Raw genomic sequence first — 19202 nt, forward strand, 5'->3', positions numbered from 1 at the left:
CCTTGTCAGCTACCGAGGAGCGGGAGGCGTCCGTACTCGGACGATTACCAGCAGCGAACCACTCCTGATTGAAAAATAGACAATGAAGCTCAACTCTGACAGCCATTACGAACTGCCGCGGCCTTGTAATATCCAAGAATGGATTTTTAACATTGATGAGTATGAAATATGATTTTCTTTTTAGTCTCTTTGCCTATTAGGCTTCTAAGTTGATCTGTGGAAGCCTTTTGAGCAAGATATCTAGAAGTGAGTCCTGTTGGAATGGCTATGAGTCCTCTCCATATTTGTAACTGGTTATGTGAGCCATTTCGCCGGTATACTCTGAGCCCCAATCCCCCAAAGCTCGCTTGAGATGCTATCGCTGTGTGATGTTTGCCAGCGCCCCAACAAAAACCGGCATTGGATGTCCCCGTAACAACTTTCCAGTTTTGACGCGCCGCCAATCAACGCCCGATCTGGATTCACTGAGGGCTTATTTTGGGGCGCTACCGCCGTAGAGAAACACCAGTTGCCGTATCCCGCTCTGCAATACAGAAATATCCTTGGACATAGCATGAAGTCTCCCGGAAATGGACAAACTTCTTCCAATAAGGCCGAAAATGGACTTCGCCCCTGCGGTGCATCTCACATATCTGTAAGCAAGCCAGCGCCTGCCGTCCCAGGACGCTTTACGGCTTTATTAATTGGCTAAATCACTTTCTAGTTCCGGAGATGAGGCTGCTTTTACGTCGCTGCCTGGACTTGCTTTTTACCACAAAGGAAAAGGGTAGGAATACCCCGGATTTACCAACAATAGAAGAACCACATATTGGGTCTGAACTCAGCCAATCGGATCTGAGAGGAGGAGTTGATCCGCAACGCTCGGATACGTACGGGCCTGTTGAATCTCGCTTATGCCCCACACCTTCAGCGTCTACAACCGAGGCAGACGATGCGGCCTTGTGTTCAATCGAGACTGAACTTGTAGCTCGCCATTGTCGATTCCGGTATTGGTGGAAACCAAAACCCACTTACTTCGAGCGGTCAAGAGCACCGTCTCCAGAGGATTTGAGCTTCAAAAAGCCAGGAGAGTGCTAAACGGACCGATTTTGAAAACCGCCTGCTTATCCTAATGTCACGCACGGCCCACTAATTTAGACCGTTTCTGCAGGCAAGGAGCTGCGTATGCAGGCACTATTTATTGTAGCTATTATCGCACTGCCCAAGTACTCATGGCATTTAGGTGAGATCGTTCTTACCGTCTTACCCCAATAACACTGCTACGGACCGGAGCTCCTTGCCAGTTAAGGGATGATCCCAATATCTCCAAGCCGTAGCGTCCTACCAGCCCATATTCCACTCTCGCGTCAACTTTTGCCGTTCAATTCATTGTTCATTGTTCCGGATGAAATCGCGGCAGTGCGATTATGGGGTAATAGGAAGGTAGGAAGGTATACCGCCACCTTTTCAATACATCAACTCTGGGCGAGTGCGGAATCATGGGCAACCTCATGTAATATAGGCGAATGTTGGCCTTCTCCCACAATTCAAATTTTCACTTTTCTGTGTTCATTGGCATATAATTCTTTTTCGCCAGGAAGTATAAATTGTTTCCTTTGGCCTCTATTGACACGAATCACAGTTGGGGAAGAAGACTCGGGCAAACCCCTGCACGCTCTTCTCGACGTGTTTGAGTCTGCTAAACAATCGAGAGGCACTGCTAGTCCTTGATGCGATGGCCAAACTAAGTCAGATGAATTCAAATGCCGGCCAGACCATGGAAAGTTCTTGTGACGAGAATGTAGTGAAAAGGATCTACTCACTGCGAAAGGTGCTGCACCAATTCAGTGGGCTCCGTTGAGCAAATCCGTTACTTCAAAGGCGACTTGGCGTTCTTGCATAGAACGTATGGTTCAGTGCATAGCTACATAATATTAGGAGTACTAACAGTTCTAAGTAGCTTCCAAGTATTCTTCTTCTATTGGAAGGGTCTACAACGCGGGTATCTCTCTAGAGCCTCCTGTATTATCCACCCCAGCGATAATCTAGCCATTCCCGGCCTCAACTCGTCGGTCAGAAGGCCAGGGAATTCCATGCATTTCGGAGCGGATTTGAGGACCATAAGTGCCATCCATGCATCGGAAACGGATGATAAATGCGTATTCGTCCGACTGCAGCTCTCCGTCATCGATTGCCCTAGACATGAATCGCTCACCAGTGTTCAAGCACACGTAGGGCATGGCGGCTCGGACCTTGTCCTTCCTATAACCGAACAACTCAGCTTGTGCTCCTGGTGTGACCTTGCTGCAAGCATTGCTGCCACCAGACTGAACAGTGCCGTCCCCCCATGACATCGCCTAGATGTCTAGCATCATCTTGCAGAGGGCATAAATGGACCCGGGGAGTGACGTCGTGTTTTTCGCCACAGAGTCGAGGAAAGTGCGTCCAGACAATCTCGATGTGGCTCCCATTTAGGCTGCCGCATTTCCACTGAGGTGACCAGAGTCCCCGCTCATCGACTTTTGTACCGTCCGGTGGCGGAATGACATTGCTGTCTGTCAAAACCATGTCCGTCTCGCGGAGCCTTTTGATCCCCGCACCGTAGGCCGTGGTTCCATCCCTCAACACCGAGTACGTGGCATACCTAGAGCTCTCAAGCCGTTGTTGTCTCTCTCGATGGATTTTACGGGAAACCCTAACGGCCAGCCAAATGCGCAAAGGTTTCTCGTCTTCAAAGCTCTTACCCCCGAAGCTCTTCCAGTAGCGTACAGGGCTCCTAAGCCTCATCATCAGGCGTCGCACATCAGAGCCGACAAGAAAAACGGCATGGCCCTTCGAAGCCATCATGTTGATCCATTGTTCATGCTCAGGGATGTCTCTGATGGGCTTGATGTACTTTTCCGATGCTTTTGTAGTGTTCTTTTTCGGGCAAGTTGACGAGAGCGAGAACATACGCGGCTTCGGAGGCCGACAATTGCGATAGAATTTCGTCGAGGATATGAGGGCATGAGTAACATATTGTATGGAACGAAGAGTGATTCGGTCGTAACGTCATGTTCATATAGTGTACAGATAAGACCTGGCTTAAAAGGAACGATAATGATGGAACCGATTAAATGAGACGGGACACTCGTTCGAAGCCAAGTGCCTCCCATAAACTATATATATGTTCCCATGACGACTTACCCTTGCCATTAGTAATATCTTATCAAGACACCGTGTATGGATGTTTTCTTGGGGAAACCATAGGGTGAGGCTCAGGGGAAGGTTGGTTTTCTCTCGATCGCCATGTCTCACGATGATCCTTCTACGCAAGTTTTGAGGTATTGATATAATAGCACTAAACTAGGTAACATAGTTAGATTTTTCGTATCATGGAAATAACCGTAAGAGGCTATCATTATGCGATATCGCACTCTGGCAGGCGGCCGTCTTGATTTTGGGATCAAGATGCCCTCTTACAGGTAAAGGGAAAATCACGGGTTGGTTTCAACCGGAGTGCTACGCCCCAGCCACAGGCGCCCCAAAGAGTTTCCGTCGCAATCTCTTCATCTGAGTCATTTCCGCGTACCCTTGAATCTCAAGAAGAAGATCATGTCCAGCTTCTGCAGAAATCTTGTCTCATTTGAAGATCTGAGAATGCCTACGTTGTGGATCCTGAGGGAGACGAGGGATATGCAGATGAATTGGTTCTGAATTGCCTCGACGGTGTCACGGCCGTAGCCGTCAAGTGTCACCAGATCACCATCATTCAGTCAAGTATCACGTTTTCAATCTCCCAGATAGTATGTTGTAAGCTAGCCTTTGGTCTTGTAGCCCGGGAGTTTATTTGGCGATTTCTTCATTTTCCGTGCCGAAATATGGTTTCTCAGTCAAGCTATCCACCACGTTCATCGTGGCTCTTTCATCCCCACAGCTCTCTCATAAACGGGACAGCCCTTCCCTTCTTACCCCCGATGGTTAACTCGACGTAGAGAACCATCTGCAACTGCCAATAGTCAGTCCGTGGCGTCTTTTCCAACGTTCTCCCCAAATTCCTGGCATCCGGGCGAACCTGAGGTTGACAAGATACAGACAGTATCTGTGAGGATCTAGCACGGGCTGGATACCGTCATCTGTGGCACCTATGCAGTCCTCCCTGGGGCGCCAATAAAACGGGGCGACAACCTAGACATTGCCTTCTCTGCTTCGGCGCATGTATTATGCATTGAGTGAAAGAAGTTCGCTCCAAGTCTCCTCTTCATCCTGCCGAAACCTTACTTTCTCCATTTTTAAGCATTAACGTCCTCTGCGAGCACGACCCCGGCAACTAAAGTTAGATGCAATAATTACCGAAGCCTCCCAACTGCCCAAGAGCCAATTCACTCGGTTCATAGACGAACACGGACCGTTCAACCCACCAATCAGGGTTGCTTGCGAAATTGGGCGCCTCGACCATGGCAATCATCAATCTGTCATTGGTTGAGCCACGGCCAATAGAGTAGAACACAGTGGATCTTTTGGAAGAAGAGGCAAGAGCTAATCACAAAATAATAGAAACAATAAAGGCTTTGTTTTGTGTTCTTGAGGAAAGAGCCTAGACGCTTTTCCCCCAATGTGACCGGCACATAGCGTGCAGGTTGCCACGAGTCCTGTTCTGATCCTCCCCCATTATCTCCCTCTTCATGTTTTGCTCTGCCGACTCAACTTCCATCTGGTGGCGTTCCTCGGTGTTGTCAAATAGAGGACACTTGCCAGTGATACCAACGTGGTTGTAATCGCAGGTTGTGGAACATACATAACATTGCATGTTGCCGCAACTTTTGAGGGGGCATTTCATCCTGTTGCACCCGTCCGACTTGACAAAGGGGGTTTGACCTGTGTCCGTCATTCGTTAGTTATAGATATGCCAGAAAGAGGGATGGTTCACACATTTGTTGCATTTCCGGATGAGTGCCATTGACTTTGCCTCCTCCACCCTCTGCGTATTGGTTGCGCTTTGCTGGCCTCGGACGACACCAGCACAGCCCCATGGTTCATGGCTTTTGTTGTGACAAATACGGCAGCTGATGATTTCGCATGCAGGATCCTGGCAATAGAAGTTCACACTCGACTCGATAGGGGGTAGATGGCAGCGAAGCCGCAAAATGGACACTGACTTAGAGGCTCAACACCTTTCCTGGCAAGGAGTTCCTTGACTTCTTTGGCCTCAATCCGGTCTAGTGCCTTCTGAAGAGTATCGTCAATGAACTTCTTCCGCTGCTGTTGTGAGAACCCAGCACCGCAAGGTTCGATGGACATGCAACGAATCTCATGCTGCGCTCTCCCGACGACAGCTTCGGCATTGCGACAAGCACACTGCACGCAAAACCACTTGGTAGAGTCAGCCAGCACGCCAAATAGAATCAAGAATAGCACTCAGCATCACTTACGTGGCTTTTCTCGGCATTGCAGCGTGTCATGCCAGATCGGGGAAAGCTCCCGAAGCAGCATTCACACTCGGCCGAGTTTTCGTCACTCTGGGGGCCGGGACTGGTGCGCTGTTTAGACCCCTTAGTTGCCAGGCCAGCAATTCTACTCCGCAACCGCTCCTTTCGCTCCTCTCTAAGAGCTTGAAGCGTAACGTTCATCTCTTTCCGGATGGCATCGTTGAGCCTTATATCCATCAGGCAGGTTTCAGTTTTCCTGCTGGTGTTCGCGGCAGTGCACTTCACAGCCCATGGCGGATCGTCGACGTCCCAATAGTCGACCATGTCGCTCAGCTCGAGGTAAGATCTCCTGAGGTCGTAGTCGTTTGTGTCTAGCGCTTTTTGGATGTCTTCGGGAGGCACGAAATGAAATTCCAAGCTGATCAAGTTCTTTCTGGCGTGAGGTTAGCGCCCGTGGCTGCGAGAACAGAAGCTCAGGGCTTTCTGAGAAGGCTTCTTCGTAAATCCAAGATGCTCACATAAACTTTTGTTCAACTCTTGTCGAGTTATGCATGTGCTGGCCCGCCTGTTTCCGTTTGGTACCCATACTCAATGGGGTTGTAAGCCGGAAAAAGTGTCGACTACTCAATTCTCCTTGCTTGAAGAACAAAAAAGTGGTAGTAGAGTGATGTGTGAGGAAAGACTTGGGGTTGCAGAGACTGCATCAAGAGGCGCTATTTATGCCATTGCCGTTATACCACTTAAGCCCTCGGATGAGACAGGATGACGCCAAGACGAGGCATAATACCGAGTGCCACACCGTCCTGAGGCCTGCTCCAGAATGATGCAAAACGTATCAAAGCCAAGCGCGAGGCGTACACGTTCCTGAAGGCTCACGGGAGGATGTGGTCTCCGAGATACGGCCACAAGACCCGACCGTTCCTAGACGAACCCGGTAGCGCAATGCGAGCGGCTACTGGAATGAGCTCATACCCACAGTGTTGGTGAGTTCCGGGCGTAGCAACCGAGAAACCAGAGAGCCTGTCCGCATACCATACCGCACAATCACTTCTCTACTCTCCTTCTTGTACGATACACTGCCTCTCTCGTTTTTCACCAAAAGGGAGTACCCGCTTGAAGCTTTACCTTAGGTGGATCTGATTTCAATGTCGAACGCGGTCTGGGGCAACCACCCCCTCTCTCCTGGGCATCTCCTACCGTCCTGCTAGGGAATGCTTCCTACAAAACGATAAGGTTAGCCCTCGATGAGGAGAGTGTCTTGGCCACCAAAGAGGCATGTATACTATAGACGAAAGTTTTACGTGTGTTTACGAGTCACTAGAACGCCTGGCAACTATCATGGGAACAAGGTCTAGCCCAACTTTTGCCCTCCTTCAACTAAGCGCCCCCAAGGATTTGATCAAGGCACAAAAGAACCTTCCGTGCCACGAACGCCCGGACATTGGAAATGAAATAGGGCATCGGGAGGACTCCACCGCCCGCCTCCCTCGGCTAGGCACATCCCGTTGGTACTATCAAGTGGTGTATCTGACTTTATCCATCCGGATTCCACCCCTAACACATACACAACACAATTTGTCCGCTCTGCCTCATTTGGATCAAGATGTCCGGGGACAAGGCACAGTGGGGAGAGACAACGTCTACCGCTGAGAGTGTGGAGCCCAAGTTCAGGCAGCTACCAGGATTGGAATATCCTGCTTCGGCGGCCAGAGACATAACAGGCGACCTCAATCGTCTATTTAATCACCTGAGGCCAAGGACGTTCTTCATCTTCTCTAGGCTTGACCAGGTCCATACCATACCGCCTTTTCACCGCTGCTTTCTACCCGAGATATCGGGCTACTACGCTATCACTATCTTGATCGGATTGGATATGGCCAGCCACCAAAGTCTTACTTCCAAAGAAGCCTCCAGCTTGCATGGAAACCAGCAGCAAGAAATCATTGCCAGGGGGCTTTCTTGTCTCATACGCGACGAGTATCTGGTGGACATCATGCAGCACAGAGAGTATATGGAGGCATGTTAGCGCATCAAGCGTATCTCAGCCGTGACTTTCACTGATCAAGACTAGCACAAAACTCTTCCCGATGCCACTCTCATTGATAAGCAGCCCCAGATTGAATGGTCTATGCGGTCCGGCCTCATGGACTTCCTCGTTAAGGTTCATGCCATCTTCGAGCTCCTCCCCGAGACGCTCTTTCTCGCAGTCAATCTCCTCGACCGGTACTGCTCGAAACGGCACGTGACTATGATGCATTACCCGCTGGTTGGATGCACCGCACTCCTCATTTCTGCCAAGTACAACGATGAGAAGCGTCGCATCCCCAAAATCCACCAACTCAAAGCCATGTGTTGCAACATGCACAGCATCAACATGTTTATCCTCATGGAGAAACATGTGCTCAATACGCTTGATTGGGTCATTGGGCACCCCACTTCGGACTCTTTCTCGCAACAACTAGTGGAGGAAGAGGGAGAGGACCGGGAGGTTGCGCACATGGCTGCCTACCTGCGCGAGATCGCCCTCTATCGCCGAGATTTCGTTTCAACAAAGCCCTCCATCATGGCCCGAACCTCCCTCGCCCTTGCACGAACTGTCCTTGGCCGGGCCGAATTTAGTGACGGAGAACGGGATCAACCCGATTATCTAAAGCTGTCGGACCACCTTCACAACCCTTCACCTACTCTGGTCCTCAAGTACTCGGCTGACCTCTTTTCCCGGGCGTCACAGAAACTTGCCAAGTTCGTGGCTGAGAAAGCTGTCATCACCTGCCGAGCTATGAATCCTACCATGCCTCATATCGAGCACACCAACAAGTACACAAGCGACCTTAATAGTCCGCCCTAAGAGGGCCACGTGGAAGCCCGAGACTATGTTGGATACCCCACTCCTCCTTAATACACGGCGAAACAGCACGTTCAGTATAAGACATAAATGGCGTAGCAACTCAGATGGCGTGCACTCACGGCAATGTTAGACATCAAGTTCAAGACAAATTAGATACAGCTGTCGTCCCTCTGAATATTACTTTTGCTTTCGCTGTGAGTAGTTGTAAGTCAATTTGTTGCCAGGTTCAAAGCCAATGTGAGCACTTATTCGTGTTGTGACAGCGACCTCACACCTTGATACAGGGAGGCACAACGGCAAGTACGCATGAATGGCACAAGTCTTGGGGAGCTTGTTCCAGGGTTTGTGAGGGTGCGTAGGAATGGCTTCCACTGCTCAGTCAGTCACACTAGCAGGCTCTCGTTGCTCGAGTTCACAAGGCCTTCTTTCCATCTCATCTCATCGTGCTCCCTACTTGAACAGTCATGTAGAGGTTCCACCAAGAATCAGTAGTTACTAGGGACATTTTGGCCAAATGCTTGGCCCACCTGACCGCAGTCTTCTTTCCGTGTCAACGATTACTATGGCTCGAACCCATTTTTCCAGTAGCATGGAGCAGAGGGGCGGCGTGTTCGACAACTCTGCAGAACGAGGGCGGCATCTTGGGAAATTGTCGGCATCAATACGCCAAGCACGGAGAGACAATGCTGGTATGGGTTACGAAGATGAGCACGCTGTTACAGGACTGAATTGAAAGGGTAGGTTTAGGAGGAAATGGCACACCGAGAGGTGTTCGTGAATACGCCTCTATGATCCCCTTGCTCCGCGTAAGGGTCCCGCATGACATAAATGAACATATGGAGAACATAAAATGTAAAGTGGGCTAGGAGGTTCAACTTTAGGCACCCAGGTTCCAGTAAAAGGGAGCAGCGGAGGGAACCTCCACCAGAATGCGGACAGAGGCGGGCGTGGGGCGCAACGCAGACTGCACATGGGGAGGAAAGATGGCTTGAGAGATGGGCCATAGGCCGTCACCAGGTGTTGGATACGCCCTCAATCCTGCCGCGTCCCCTGGCTCATTCCTCGTCGCTCACGTGCTGGCCTTTCCTGTGCCCAGCGTTGGGAATATTTAATCTACAGCCTCTTCCCTCTCACCTGCCGTCCGCACTCCATCTACCGCCGAGTCCATTACCAGCTCAGATTTTCATAGCACCGGCCTGCTTTTACGCTTTCAGCTTCTTATAGATCCCACCTCCTCTCCTTGAACAATTCGTCCCCCTACCACACCCCCCAATTCTGGCCTATCAATTACGTCCATATACAGCTTACCAGCAGAAGACGGCAAACAGAGACTCAACTCGTCGCATCAGTCGTGCCTGGGCTGTCTAGAGCTTCGTCGTTGACAGCAGCGACGATATCGAATCCCGCAGCGCCTCTCCACTTCAGTTTCCACTATCAACCAACTTCGACCTCTCTCACAATGTCCATATTGATGACACAAACCGCCTGCGCCTACACGGCAGCTCCTCCTTCTCCCAAACAGCACTCGCGTACCAGCAGTGCTTTTAGCACTTCTGCCAAGCCCGATGAGGACTGGACCAAGATCTCTGACCTTGTCGAGCGTCGGCGGATACAGAACCGCATTGCTCAGCGCAACTACCGTATGCTACCCCGCTTGCCGATCCCAAGGACCTGACTTCCACTCGGCTTGACTCCCGATCATATCTACAAGTCTGACTATCAACAAGAGCTAACGCCTATGGCCTCCTGTAGGGAAGAAGCTCAAGCAGCGTCTCGAGGATCTTGAGCGCCGCGCTGGCTTTTCTAGTGATTCCGAATCCAAAGAGAAGCCACATAGGATCACGAAGTCAAAACGATCCTCCTCCAAACCCTGGAAGCCACAACCTTGTACCGACGCTAAGCCTGTCGTCTCTCAAGGCCAGTTCACCTACCCAATGGTGCCGACTGACGGTCTTTTCCCCGGGATCTATAGCCCTCGAGCCCATTCCGACAGCCCCACTCAGTTCGCTTCCTCGACTTATTCAGCTTCCGACAAGATCCTCCTCGCTCCCAACGACCCCGCTCAGGCTTACCCAACAATGGCCATCGGTGACGCCTATCACAACTACACCCTCGCTTCTATCGTCCCCATGATGTTTCCCTCGATCATTCACGCTAGCGCCGCCATCGAGTGCGAGCCCTACCAAGCTGGTGACGAGCTGGCCATCTCCGCAACATATCATTACACGCCTCCCATGAGTTTTAATGCCCCTTGCCCCTACGACCAGCCAAACTTTCACGTAAGTTATGCCTGTCAAGCCCCCCTGCAGGGCAGCTTGAGACCGATTTGCTGATGCAGTTCGTAGACCCCTGACTCTTCCGATCACTCATCCGACTGCTCAGAAGCCGGTTACGAGTATCCTACCGAGCCTCTGTCAATGCCAAACCGGCCCGGCCCGATTCATCCACAAAGGGAGACCGAGGACTATATCTGCAATTTTCACCTAGATCCAGCCAAGACGACGACGATGACCAAGACATAGTTTGCTATCGATCATGAGCATGGCCAAATGTAGCCAATGGAATACGGGAAATGCCTTGAGCAAGTAGATAAGCGGCGGTGGTGTTGGGCAGATGTTATCGAGCCATTGAGGGAATTAGATGACGAAGGTGCAATATAATGTATGGATAACGCGCCTTCCGAGTTCTAAGGTTTTTACGATTGGCTTATTGCAAAACTGTGAGGCAGTGAATCAGCCAGAAGATCCTAGGTTTTGACCTTGCTCGGGCTGACTGATGAATGCTATCCGGCAAGGCATTTGTCCCAAGGCACTCTATGTTGAACCTGATGTTCGTAAACGGGATGCAGGTGCGACGATCTAACCGCGATATTAATCCGTCTTGGTGAGGAGCCGAATGAGACAACCGCAGTGGTTGGGTTTGCTGGGTACGAAATCTCTTTTCCGGTATCAAGTACTTCAGGCTGTTCTGCCTTGACATGCACGAAGAGCAAGCAGTATCGGCTGACACCAGCACATAGGAAGGCCATCGTCTGAAAAGTAACGGCAAAGAAATAGGTCTTCTGTGTCATCCTCTAACGCCTCTGCTTGGTGGGCTGAATTTGATGAAGCTGATCAAGGAAGGGCTAGCCCAGGCGAGTCGAGCCGTTGGCTTGTACAGTACCGTCATCCATATCGCGAAGTGTGCTGTTGATGTAATTTCCAGCAGCACTGAGATGTAAAATGGGGCAAATTGCGCGATGGACGGCAAGAAGCTGAACAGACGGGGGATCAATACCGGTGTACGTCTGTCCGCTTTTGCTCCGTCGGTCGAGCCGCCGTACAAAATAACCCACTGTGCCAGCGGCAAAAGTGTAAAGTACCCTACAGCAGGTACCAAGGCAATTGGGTCATGCGATTGCGGCTACGTGGTGGGCATAACGTCGAAGGTCCAAACTTCTCTCTATTGGAGCTCATTGAGATTCTCGGAAGCAGATACTCAGCCACCGAAGAATTCAATAACACACAGCTTCGGCTCTCATGGCGGCCATATAGTGGCTTCGCCGTTATCAGGATTTCGCCCATTCATTTAGCTGCTTCATCGGGAAGGAGTAAATTTGTCGAGTTCCTTCTTAAGCAGGGCGTTCTGGTGGACTATAGCGCACAAAGGGCCCCCTTGGAATCGGCCATCCTCGCCCTTCAGGTTGAGACTATCAAGGTGCTTTAGCCGCCTCACGTCCTAGTGAAAGCCCCCTTCATCTAGCAGCATCCGTTGGTTCGATAGAATTGGTTGAGCTTTTTCTGGCCCGGCCAGATATTGATACCTACCTGGAAAATGGCAGCCATACTGTCTTTGCTTATGCTGTAACTACGCCAAGCGCCAACTGGAGAAAAACGGTTGCTTCCCTGGAAAAAAAGGGGGTCAAACCGACGCACACGGATCTTTGCAAATGGTTTCAAGGAAGCCATACCCGAAGAGACCAATGGCCTTCACCACTGGAAATTCGAAGCAATATTCAAGCCAGTAGCTTTTGATACTGTGATAAAGATCATTCACGGAAAGAACCGCGACATTCCTCGAACAGTGAATTCGGAGCTTCTGGCTGAGATGGCTGCCGTTGTCGACGACTAGGAATGCCACGATAACGTTTGGTTCTTTGCCAAATGATAGCCTACCGATCTAAAATATATTGCTCCGCCAATAATACGCAAAGAGATCGCTCAGTTTATTCTCATTTCGTTTGTTTTTCAACGACCCCATCCTATTCGAAGCCCTTACCAAGACAGCCATAACAAGCAATTTGGGCGCCGTACCAACGTTTGATCTTCCGATACCTACGTCCGAAGACCCTTAGTAGGTCACCAACGTCTTGACTCGCTAGTTAAGCAAAACAAGTACTAACTAAACTAGAACAGATTGAGAAGAGGAGGCAGATTGTTCTGAGCAAGTTGATTGATGATCTATATCATCTAGAACAACGATTACTTAGCCAGGAGCTGGGCTGTACCGGTAGCTTTGGATGTATATCCATGTTACCCGGGACATTGATTCAAAACATGAAAGCATGCTCTTTGCACTCGCCACGACCACCTCAGCCGTTCTTCTCTTTAAGTATCAGAGGGACTATCGAGTCGTTACGAAACTTTCAACTGCCGAAGCACTACAGTTCAGTGCAGGATAGCCCGCTTGAAAAACATTAAGGAGCCTGAAAGCTTCATTCTTACCCCAACTCGAAGGATGTGGCAGCCCGGGGGGTTGTGCCGAACGTCTCGTCCGCCACAACTGTTCTTTAGAGGATCTCATCAACTCTCTGTTACAAGCCGTGGAAACTGAGGTGAAAGACTTGAGACTGACCCAATACTTACACCTCTAGCCTCAAAATGTCTCGGATTAGTGCTTGAGAAAGGTCTTTTTGGGTCGGAAATGGGGTATGCTGAGTAGATAGCCTTAATCATCGGTAGGCCTCAGTCAACTATCGCCAATCCAAGTGTCGAAGTGACTACAAGGCCTCCTACTTTATACTCTATGCTTACTCCAAGTACTAGCTTGATTCTCACTTTAAGACGTCATGTACATTGTTTTATTTTACTCCTGTTTCTAAAACCTTCAATGACATTCTCTCCTTTTCGACGAGAACTACCCCTGCTCGAACGAGGCTACCGTTCTACAAAACACACCCAACGTGCTTTACCCCCATGCCCTAAGTGCCCAAAACCCAGACGGATCCCCCCTTTTGGGAACTGGAAATTTATGCCATTTCTAGCCTGGCGCTCCGCCTCAATCCACTTTTGGAAGTGTTCGTAGAAGCCGTGTATGCTGACTCGTACGTGGAACTCGAAGACAAAACTAATTGCTTCACAACCATCTTCGTCATCATCGATTGTTGTAGAGAACTTGAATGCTGGCTTCCTACGCAGAAGTGTCGAAAACCAATGGGAATCGATAGAGGAGGAACCATGGTCTGTTTGTCTATACCATTTCTTCACGGTAGACCGAAGGCTTTTGGCTAACTTCTCTTTGTCCCGCCGGGTGTTGCTGAACAAGCATCGAACGCTCACGATGTCAGCTGTTAAATCTTTAAGATCGTCCAAGTTACCATTGCAGTTAGGTGTTGTTATTTCCTCTAACAAATAGCTTTGATGTGTGGACCTTGGAATCAACGGAGTCGCCCGGCGTTCGTGGGATAAAGAAGGGTTGACAGGGGTGGGGCTATTCATGGTTATTGATCTTGATTTAATAGATGACTCTCTCAGTAGAGTTGTGAAAGGGCAGCTTATTTATAAGTCGGTTCTATTATAGAGAAACAGGGATCTCTCTGACAGACTAGGAGCAATTTTCCCTAATGTAACAAGCCCTCGATTGGTAACATGTCTGATTACAGACGTCGCCGGTAGTTGCACATAACTGCTGTCCCATATTGGAAAAAAAAAAAAAAAAAAAAAACAGCTTAATTATCCGTTTGTTAATGGATCCAAGAAACGGCTCAAGTCCCGTTAGGTGATACGCCCGAACACGTCCGGATACGGTCGCGCTTTGGGGGCGCTCTGGCGGAGGACGCAATGGGCTAAGCGCCGTTCGTTGAAGGCAGCTTTTGGCTGCCAGCATGGAGAAGCTGCCTAGGAGGGCAACTGCTACGTGCAGGCGCCTTATCAACAAGTCAACTACGACTCTGGGGACAGGGTCGTTGAATCACATACAAATCAAAACGCCACGAAAGAATACAATCAGGGGTAGAGAACTGTTCTCAAATCAAACAAATCAAATTCGGGGTCATATATAGGGATATTTGATAACCCTTGACACTGGATTTATAATTTGAAACATTTCATCAAATATCTCAAATATTTCAAATCTCAGCATCTGCACTCTCCCTACCGCTATTTCCAATCTCACACTCGAGCTCATCTACCCCGCTTGGTGTAGTGCTTATTGAGTTTCTGCCAGGCGGTGATGTATGAGAGTCTCAGATAGTGTCGATGAGACTTCCCGATGTCGTCAACTCCCCATAATCCTGATGGCTTGTCCGATCCATCACGTTGTGCCAAGCCACGACTTGAATTTCAGCGGCGTCAAGTGCAGGTATTGAAGTTGCTTTGATTATTAGATTCGGCTGGATGGTAGGGTAGGCGCTGTGACATTAATCTCATAGCCACTTAAGCTGCTGGATCTTCTCCCAGGGCAGCGCGAAAAGTGGAAGGTATATGGCTAAGCTTTACATCTTCCTGCCTTCTCTATAGATTATACCGTTATGCGCCATGCCAATCAGCCAATCAGGTTTACTACTCGCAGCCAGTCAATCCGGACGATCGTATAATTCACTCTATCGGTATGTGCTGACTTATACTCGATAAGCTTTATACTATGACCGAGGATGTCCCCGTCTATGCCGCCGCCCTCCTTCTCGATCCTTCTAAAGGACAAGACTTTTATGGAAGAATGTTGGCCTGAGAAATGGCACGAGGATACGTTTCCTGCCATCCGTAGTCTCTGGAATGAAGAGTAAAATGACGATGTCAAGATACAGCTCTCAGCAAATGCTTGACTATGCTCGCTTTGCCGGTATTAATACGAAAGGATACTATGCTCTCAAACATACGCTTAGAACCGCGAAAGAAAGCCATACCGGGGCGCAGGGTAAGAGTGGTTTCAATCGCCCTATCTTCTACTGCACCTGCAGAGTGTCCTACACCCCTTCAATGGTGATATTGTAGGACATTCGTATAGCGTACCTGCAGTGATGCAGGATCAACGCACGGGCATAATCTAGGAATGACTCGTCGAATTCATTCAATTTCTATGAAGCATGAACACAGCTCTTTCGAAGCGCACGATTTAACGGCTTCTTCAAGTTGAAACAAGCAGCCTCGTAAACAGCAGTAATGTCATCCCAGACCCTCGAACCCCGCCGGGTGTGTGGATCTGGCTGGGTAACGATCAAGCACCTGTGCTCCTTGGTTCGCAGATTGGAGTTCTAAACTGCGCAAAGAGAGAGCATTCTATGACGACTGTGGACTTTCGTCAACTTTCCGACTTCAAGAAGAGATTTGCGATCTCGCTGAATGGGCTTTCGGTTCTCAAGGTATACGTTCTCTTCGCACTATTGCGGTAGGCGATTTCTCGGCCATCGCTGAGTATCAGGCGAACAGGCTTCGCATTTTGGACAGCCACGGTAGGCTCAGCGTTCTGAAAGGGAGGGACAAAAGAATGGCTTACGCAGTAGAGAAGTATCGAGATTTTGGTGCAATCTTGTCCGGACGGCTTCTGCTTCTAAAAGGCTATTGCAGCTGAATTTAATCTATCCAAGTGTTACCACGGAGTACCCGGCGGCCAACAAATGGGCGCCAGAGCGCGCCATCCCCCAACTAGCCCCTGCGCCCATAGGTCCATGCAATACGTGTTCAACAAATGTAACAAGCAAAGTACGACATTGCTACGTGACAATGTCCTCATCCGAATGTCGAAAAGTCTAAGTTATCCGCCGTTTGATGATAATATACCATTCTGCCGAACTAGCAGCCGAATGCAAGGCTTGCTGCTCCTTGCTGTCTCTTTCAACGCTCTTCCAGATGTCTTTCATGCCTCTTCTCTTGCTTCCCAGTGGGTTGTTCCTCATCTCTTGTACGACTCCGGCTTCAACGCGTTCATCCCACACCTTGCTCCATCATCTTTTGTTTTTGATTTTTTGCCCATCCCCTTGACCCTATTGAAGTCATACAGCGCTTGGCCATCCGTTCATAGTTCAGACACCACTCATAACTCTACTTGTAATGCTCAAGTAGAAGTACTAGTTTCTATAAACCTCGGTTCTATATTGTCAAGTGCAAGGATCATAACCATCGTGGATAGCTTCACAGTCGGCATCGATGCTACACTGTCATTAGCGGTAGGCAACAGCCTGGTTCCTATGATATCGGCAGACTGAACACAGGTATAAGAGACCAACTCTTGTCACTTCTTTAGATAAAAGATTAAGTGCTCATCTGGTCCTCATGGCCCATCAGTACCTGCGATAACACCTACTGACCGACTCACTTGTGTTATGGGCTTGGTCCCTCTGTAAGCGATAGGCTTCATAAGTAGCTGAAGCACCTACTGTACTTTCTACAACGGCGATTATAGCCCAATCTTTTGCCCCGTGACGTGGCGGCTAAGGTGCACCGTTACAGATAGTGTCAAAGGTAAACCTGATGGATGACAGTAGACGGTTAATGGAGACAATGTGTTCTTTGTTAGAGTTGAAGCCCGACCCTAAACTGAGCCCGAAGACCGTTAATGGAGGCGGAGAATAATTCGAGATATATTTCAGTAAAGCTCGGTGGCTCCCCCCCTATATACTATTAATAAGCATTGTAGTATGCTGATACTTTGGCTCACATATATCAGGTGTTGGAAGCACTGAGAGTTCACCGTTAACTCCAGGGTCGATATTAAGTTTGAAGTCCTAGATGGGACAAGTCAAACGTTTTAGCCCCAAAGGGCCTCTCATTGCGGCAAAAACAACTTAACCAAGAATAATTACAATTACTACAAGAACTACCCTATGTCAAGTACACTCAGCATCCCTGCCCGACACGGCACCGGACGGAAAAATTCGTTCGACGCCTCCCGACGCTGGCGCCTCCCTTCTTCACAATCCTTCCTGAACGTACTCGTCGTTCACAGGACAGGATAGCTTTGATGAGCGATCATGCTCTTTGATCGCTTCTAGGTTAGCTAGTCCTAGCCATAGCAGCACGCGCATCAGATTTCTTTCCCATATCGGCATGGAGACTTTGGAGGTCCATGAGCTATCGACGGCGTTAGGTTTTTGCATTGGTAGAGGGTCATTAAGTGTTACACACCTGGTTAGGCGATCTGCAACGTATCGGTTGAGGACCATAACAGCCCCCACCATGCTGATATAGACAGGAACACCAGCGTGCAGGCCAGAATCATGGATGGCAATAATAGCACCCAGGAAAACAGCATGCGCGTAGATCGTTGCGTTCGAGTGAATCTTGCCCACGCCGAACCTCTTGGCCAAGAATATGATCATTCGAGTGTAGAGGAACGCGTGGAGAAGCTTCACCGATGCCCGATGTATAGAGGGGCTTTGATAAACAAGCGCAGCTAATCCGATGAAGGGTCGCATCAGTGCGGGAGCTTGGTAAGACGGTCGTGTCGTTACGTCGCCCCGCAACAAGGTCTTTGAAAGGCGTAGAGTTGTGAATGCCTGGGCGAAGCATGCAACCGTGTCGATGACTTCTGGGACCACATCCCCGCCAACAGCTCGGGTGTAATATCGTGCAAGCTCAAACGAACCGGCCAGGATGTGTAGTGCCAGTGATGAAGAGTTTTGTTGGCGGAATTTGACATGGTAGACTGGCAGGCTGCGCCGGGTATGGTACGTAAAGATCAAGATATACACTGAGCATATCAAAAAGTATTGTGTCTTCTTGTCAGACGTCAGCAACTCCCAGTAACCTTCCAATGAGTGCCGGGCATGGCCCATGACACTGGCGGCTGTCATAATTGTGCGAGTTACCAGTTTAACGAGGATAGCGTTTATTAACTGCTAGGTAAAAAAAAACTGGGCGTAAAACTGATTGAAAGACCAAGGTAGATGATAATAAGGGTAGTGGCAGTAGCAGGAAGGAGAGGATGATAGGAACTCAAAGGAAGGAGGGACTCTCGTTTATTGGGGCGAACGGATCGGGTGGTCACAAATCTCAATCCAAGCACAGCAGCCGAGAACTACGCTTTGAACATGTAGTCAGGGCCTTTTCAGTCCATCGTCTGAAAAGAGTATACACCGGCTGTTGAAGTCCCATTTGCACCGTCCCACAAGAAGGTACACAGTCAGTTTCGCCTCATCGTGAAGTGTCCTAAAATGACTGCCGATTTCACTATATATATACCTCGTCGGACTTGTTCCCAACACTCGCTTCCTTTCCTCAGAGTGTATCCGAGGATCAATGTGACTTCATCCTGATTTCGAATTGAAGGCTTGTCAAATGACGTCTCACAAGTTCGACCAGCTGATTGAGGAAGCATGATGATCAACAACAAGCGAAGCCTTACCTTGATTCCCTTGTAGTCAAGGGTAGGAGCGACAGAAGCCTTTGGCTCCTCAGGACTACACATTTCTTACTCAGTTCATCCTGATCACCAAGTCTAGACAACGAGCCCAACTCGCTCGCTGACGAGACGGACAGGTTTTTGTTCTTACCTCTTGGAGCGGCTGGGGAGCAGACTGGGAGAATGATTTGCTTTACCTTCAAGAAGCATGTCTATTGCATTATTTCGCTTTCATAAGCCAAGGCTTCGGATCAAGCGATACGAGTTTGGAAAATCTTTCCTTCAATTTAGGAGGGACCTAATTCTATTGGTCTTTTGACTTACTAGACGCCCCATGAAGTCCCCCTTTTTTTTTTTTTTTTTTTTTTTTTTTCACCTTACTTCTCCCCTCTCCTTGTTGGAAAGGAAACTATCCTCTCAGTCCTCTTCTA

At 49.3% G+C, this 19202-nt stretch overlaps 5 protein-coding genes across 5 annotated transcripts; 2 read left to right on the top strand and 3 right to left on the bottom strand.

Moving 5' to 3' along the window:
• Positions 1–2024: 2024 nt before the first annotated feature.
• On the bottom strand, positions 2025–2996 carry MRS44_018580 (uncharacterized protein; the record flags this gene model as incomplete). Its single annotated transcript, XM_065616052.1, has 3 exons — positions 2025–2336; positions 2377–2874; positions 2934–2996. 3 exons carry the CDS (start codon positions 2994–2996, stop codon positions 2025–2027), a joined length of 873 nt encoding a protein of 290 aa, XP_065472124.1.
• Positions 2997–5061: 2065 nt separating this feature from the next.
• Positions 5062–5973, bottom strand: MRS44_018581 (uncharacterized protein; the record flags this gene model as incomplete). The annotated part of the gene is made up of 3 exons (XM_065616053.1): positions 5062–5331; positions 5391–5820; positions 5906–5973. The coding sequence occupies 3 exons, from the start codon at positions 5971–5973 to the stop codon at positions 5062–5064; spliced, it is 768 nt and encodes a 255-aa protein (XP_065472125.1).
• Positions 5974–6990: 1017 nt separating this feature from the next.
• On the top strand, positions 6991–8235 carry MRS44_018582 (uncharacterized protein; the record flags this gene model as incomplete). Its single annotated transcript, XM_065616054.1, has 2 exons — positions 6991–7371; positions 7459–8235. The coding sequence occupies 2 exons, from the start codon at positions 6991–6993 to the stop codon at positions 8233–8235; spliced, it is 1158 nt and encodes a 385-aa protein (XP_065472126.1).
• A 1459-nt stretch (positions 8236–9694) lies between these two features.
• MRS44_018583 (uncharacterized protein) lies at positions 9695–10757 on the top strand (the record flags this gene model as incomplete). The annotated part of the gene is made up of 3 exons (XM_065616055.1): positions 9695–9875; positions 9988–10514; positions 10581–10757. 3 exons carry the CDS (start codon positions 9695–9697, stop codon positions 10755–10757), a joined length of 885 nt encoding a protein of 294 aa, XP_065472127.1.
• A 6584-nt stretch (positions 10758–17341) lies between these two features.
• On the bottom strand, positions 17342–18223 carry MRS44_018584 (uncharacterized protein; the record flags this gene model as incomplete). Its single annotated transcript, XM_065616056.1, has 1 exon — positions 17342–18223. One exon carries the CDS (start codon positions 18221–18223, stop codon positions 17342–17344), a length of 882 nt encoding a protein of 293 aa, XP_065472128.1.
• Between the last annotated feature and the right edge of the window lie 979 nt (positions 18224–19202).

The sequence above is a fragment of the Fusarium solani genome (assembly GCF_023522795.1).
Source record: "Fusarium solani strain SB1 chromosome Unknown bctg00000016, whole genome shotgun sequence".
NCBI classification, from domain to species: Eukaryota; Fungi; Ascomycota; class Sordariomycetes; order Hypocreales; family Nectriaceae; genus Fusarium; species Fusarium solani.